This window comes from Phalaenopsis equestris, unplaced genomic scaffold, assembly GCF_001263595.1.
Source record: "Phalaenopsis equestris unplaced genomic scaffold, ASM126359v1 Scaffold000002, whole genome shotgun sequence".
NCBI lineage: Eukaryota > Viridiplantae > Streptophyta > Magnoliopsida > Asparagales > Orchidaceae > Phalaenopsis > Phalaenopsis equestris.
Genome location: NW_018164444.1, coordinates 81340914 through 81345778, shown reverse-complemented (window position 1 = coordinate 81345778; position 4865 = coordinate 81340914). Strand labels below are relative to the sequence as shown.

Below are 4865 nucleotides of genomic sequence, written 5' to 3'. Positions count from 1 at the left end.
GGAGCCCGAAGGCTTCCGGGCATGGTTACACCCGAGGCAGCCGTGGCGAGTGCGGGGAACCGACGACGGGATAGAGCTGGCAGGATGGAGCCGCGAGAAGGGAGATGAGAGGGAAATGTGCGGATTTGGGGAAAGGTGTGCTGTGGGACTGTGCAGGTGGTCGCCATTGCGGGCGGAAGGCGAGAGAAATGATGAAATTTAACAGAATGTTGATTATGAACTAACTTGGATGCTCAATGCCAAAGTTCCGTGGTGACCAAGAAATAACATTGTTTGATCTCGGGTGCTAAGTTAATGAAATAGCTTTTACAGATTAAGGGTTCTTATTTAAGGAATTAGACAATTGACCAACAGCATGAACTTTTTGAAAAATTTATTTTACATGGTTTCTATTAATTTCACATTTTTGCATGTTTTTTTCTAATTTGAATGATTCTACAAAATTTTAAGATATCTCCATATTATAACAAACTTTGTTGTATAATCTTTTGTATATTGTTGTCATATCTTTTATGTATATATTAATATTGATGTGTATCAAAAGATTTGTGACGGGAGATTGGTTATTTAATGCCTTCACATTGCATGGAAATGCAGTACACACAGTCAGATAATTAAGTGACAGATAGAGAAATTATAAGTTTTATGTTGAAGACTCTGGAAAGGGCAAAAAGCAGAGGGCTTAGCCTAATTGAAATAATCTTTTATATAATAGTGAGTACACAAACTAGCTATTCTCCCGAGTTAGAAAAGATGAAATTATAAAGTTGATATACAACAGTATTTCAACAATAATAGTCGTGACAGGTCACGAAGGCCCTATTTGATTGTCATGGAGGTAGTAGTCTCAGTGAATATTATTGACAGTTGTTGTAGCATCAGCTTACTGTAGAGGCCGTAGTTGAAAATCATGATAGTAGTTGGTCATGTGGATCATTGATGGTTGCTTCATGAGTGTTGATTGGCAACAAAAGTCGTAATAGGGAGCTGCAGAAGCTGTTAATCACGTAGGATGTAGTTGGTCACATAGATCATAGTAGTGAGCTGCGATAATGTCATTAGATCGTACAGGCTGGAGTTGAGAGCTACATGATTTGTGGACCATATAAGTTGTAGTTGATCACAAAAGTTGTAACATGGAGCTACAATAATGTTTGTTAGTTGCAGAAGCCAGGGTTGAGAGTTACTTGAACTATGATAATGTTTGTAGGTCACAGAGACTAGTATTGGGAATCGCATGAGCTGTGATAATATATGTAGGTCATAAATGGTAGAGTTGAGAGCCACATAAGCTATGATAATGTCCTTAGGTTACTTCAATATTCTTATTATTATTATTTTATTCATACAATTACTTAGGGCCCGTTTGAGGCTGCTTATAAGTGCGGCGGCGTTTTGAAAAATCCGTCTGTCTGTTTGTTTCGCACGTTCGGACAAATTATTTGAAAATTGCATTCAATATTTTCTATTACACACAAATCGCGGGGTTATACCAGCGATCCGCGTTTTCGTCCATCGTTTTACGCCTCTACCCCTTTTCCTCACTGCAAAACCTAGCCCTCGCCCCTTAAGCCACGACTCACTGAAAATCATTCGAAGTTCGTTGCTCCTTCGCCGAAAGCTAGACTCCCCCTCCTACACATCCTCCGTCGCTCTCCTCCGGGCGCCCTCCTCCTTCCGTCCGATCCTACCCGAAACCAGCAAGGAAGGCAACCTTCGTCTTTCTCCCCATGTTCCCACCAGCTTACGTGCATAAGCCTCTTTGAATCTTATAAATCCACCGTCCGACCGAATTTTCCTAACCCTTGAATCTCGTAGCTGATTTGTAAGGTTGATTTGTAGGAATCACGATCTTATGGGCGCTGGCAGCAGCACTGGTTCCTCAGATGCAGAACGAAAATGAAACAACCAGAAATCTGCACATTACATTGAACGCATTGAATGTTCTGGCAGATTCCCACTGATATTGAAATTGTTTACAAAGTGTTTGAATTCACTGATTGGTCTTGATTTCTGCATCCCTCTTTCGTCTTCTTACTGGCTTATGACTTTATTATTCTGTTCTTCTTCCCATATATTTCATATGCTTATCACATGATGCTTGTCAACCATGTATCGTCTAATAAGGTAGCATTGGTAATGGTCATTAAATACTGCTTGATGTATATGTACAGAACTCCTGAATAGTTAAATATCAAGCTTGGAAGGTCCTGTTGCTGGTAAGAATTTTTTAGGATTTAAAGATTTTTTTTTTTTTTTACTTTTTATTAAATATAGGTGTTATGCAAGTAAATCACCTAAAATTTTATTTAAAAATAAAAATTTTTATTCCTTGTCAAAACTAAAATAAAATAAAGATAGTATTTTAATTATGTTTTGCTCAATTAATATTCAAAACTTCTTACTTAAAAAAAAAATAAATAATAATAATAATAATTGAATAATAAAAATAAGTCTTTGGTTGCATCTAATTTTGTAAATAAATAAGTTTCATTTCATAATTATTTTATCTTATTTTCTAATTAGCGTAGGATCAATAGTTTAACTGTCAAATTCATATAATTATCATGTTTGCTGCATCGAGGTGAATAACTGCTCTTTAATATGGGATAAACAAATTCTTCCTAATTAGGGGTGTTATCTCTTATAATTTTATTAGATTTCTTACTAATTATATGTTTGTCATTCATACCCCTTTAAATTCCATTCATATAATTGTAGCAGTTTCTATTTTTGCTGGTCCAGCCCTTTCAGAATCAGAGTTTAGGTACATAGCATTTCTCTCTTTGTATATATGTTTGTAGAATTTGGTAACCCGGAAAAATCCGAGTGTGGAATTACGTAGCCTTTCTCTCTCTGTATATACTTTGCAATCTAATGTGATTTTAAAATTAGTTTAAAATATAAATTATTGATTACAATTTATGTTACACATAATTTAAAAATAATTTTTTGGAAAATTAAAATTAATAATGTCTGAATGGTCTTTTATGAACAAAAAACTGCAAATCAGCTGTTTTCCAAACGCACAAATCAAACAACTAAACAACTTATCCATAACAAGCAAACGCACAAACCAAACAACTAAACAACTTATCCATAACAAGGGCAGAATAATCATTTATCCAGAATCAGTTGTTTTCCAAAAGCACAAACCAAACAACCAGCTAGCTTACCCGGATCAGCTGCTCATTAACAGATTATCAGGATAAGCTGGTTATCAGCAGAAGCTGGATAAGCTGCAGCTGCCCCAAACAGACTCTTAGTTATCTTTTCACTAACTTCCTGCTTGTCAGTTTTATTGTTGAAAATATTTTATGAAAAATCGTCACCTACCATTTGTCATTCCATCTTTAGTATTTGACTTCGAGTTTGAAAAAAAAATTTCTATAAAATAGAAATTGTTATATTTGAACGTGCATTGCTTATTATGGTTCTCAAAATCATCATTAGATATGATTTATTTTCTTTCCAAGCTAATTAAATATAAATTTTTCTTTCTTATTCTTAATGACAAATAAACCCAATTTTAAAAAAAAATAGACGAATAAGAAAGAGAGGGATATTAATAAAAAGATGTATCTACTCTATTATCATTATGAGACTCTAAATCATGTGATATCTTTTATCATTAATTCCTCCCACTTTAAAGCACTCTAATGCAAATTGGCATGCGACAAAGAAAACTTCTCTTTCAATTATCTCATTTATGTGGATTAAAATCCTATTTCTTGGTGTTTTAAGAAGCAATGAATTATTGCACACTAATCTAATGAGCCTATAAATTGCTCTATTATAACCTTCGTCGTTGAGCTACATTGGATAATGCTTTCTTTTCAATGAAGTTGGTGTTTCTCGCTCATAGGAATCAATGTTTGTTATGATTTATTATGATTTATCATGATAATGTTTGTAGCATGAATTTTGATTCCTATCTTATAGTTTTCTACCATATGAAACAAGTCGCTTAAGAAACGTTTAAATTAAAACTTCCCACTTACCGTTATAACATTCACTTTCATTTCTTAGTTCCTACAACCTATTAATTTCCTAATATATAGCCTCCAGGCTCCAACCCTTGCCTGTCAACTTCATAATTACTTATGTGATTTCAATCATAAACAACTAATTTAAAAGGCAGACCAACATTTTGATTATTTTCTCTATTTTTCCATAAATTATTAATTGTCTATATATGGAAAAAAAAATCCTTTTTTATTTGGCACTTCAATTTTTACTTCCTAATATATATCTAAATATTCTCCAAACACGTGTCTCCTCTTAATCTAATTATATGACAGCCGCGATGCACGGTTGTGATCTGCGTGCGCTCTCCGCACGCAATAATGGCTCCTCCTCTGACCAAGCCTTCCCTGATCCTCGGATCTATTCTATTTAACTTGGTCTCTTAACAAATTTCTAAAATTAAAAAATCAATGTATAAAAACTAACTCCTTCACAAATTGGAGCATATACTGCTTTCAGGATTCTTGAAGTCATTCAAAGAATCAGCTTCCTTTGCTTTCCTTTCCAAACCAAAGCATCAATTGCATATAATACGTAACATATAAATAATCCATCTTATTCTTCTTCCTCTCTTCCGAATAAGAAAAGAAACAGAGATAGATAGATATGATGAAGCTGTACAACGGATTAGGAAAGAAGATCCACCCTTCACCTCCACCTTCATCCCCATGCGATCTCCTCTCCGTTCTCCCGGCAGCCATCCTCACCCTAACCGCAGCACTCTCGCCGGAGGACAAAGAGGTGCTCGCCTACCTTCTGTGCGGCCCGATCGCCGGAAAGAAGAACAACCAGCACCACCCACCGGAACTCGGCTGCGATTGCTTCGGATGTTACAAGAG

The 4865-nt window shown here is 35.3% G+C and overlaps 1 protein-coding gene across 1 annotated transcript; it reads left to right on the top strand.

Moving 5' to 3' along the window:
- Positions 1–4354: 4354 nt before the first annotated feature.
- Positions 4355–4865, top strand: LOC110017831 (the record flags this gene model as incomplete). The annotated part of the gene is given in 1 exon segment (XM_020714951.1): positions 4355–4865. A coding segment is annotated over 1 exon segment (233 nt), but the record flags the coding sequence as incomplete, so codon positions are not given.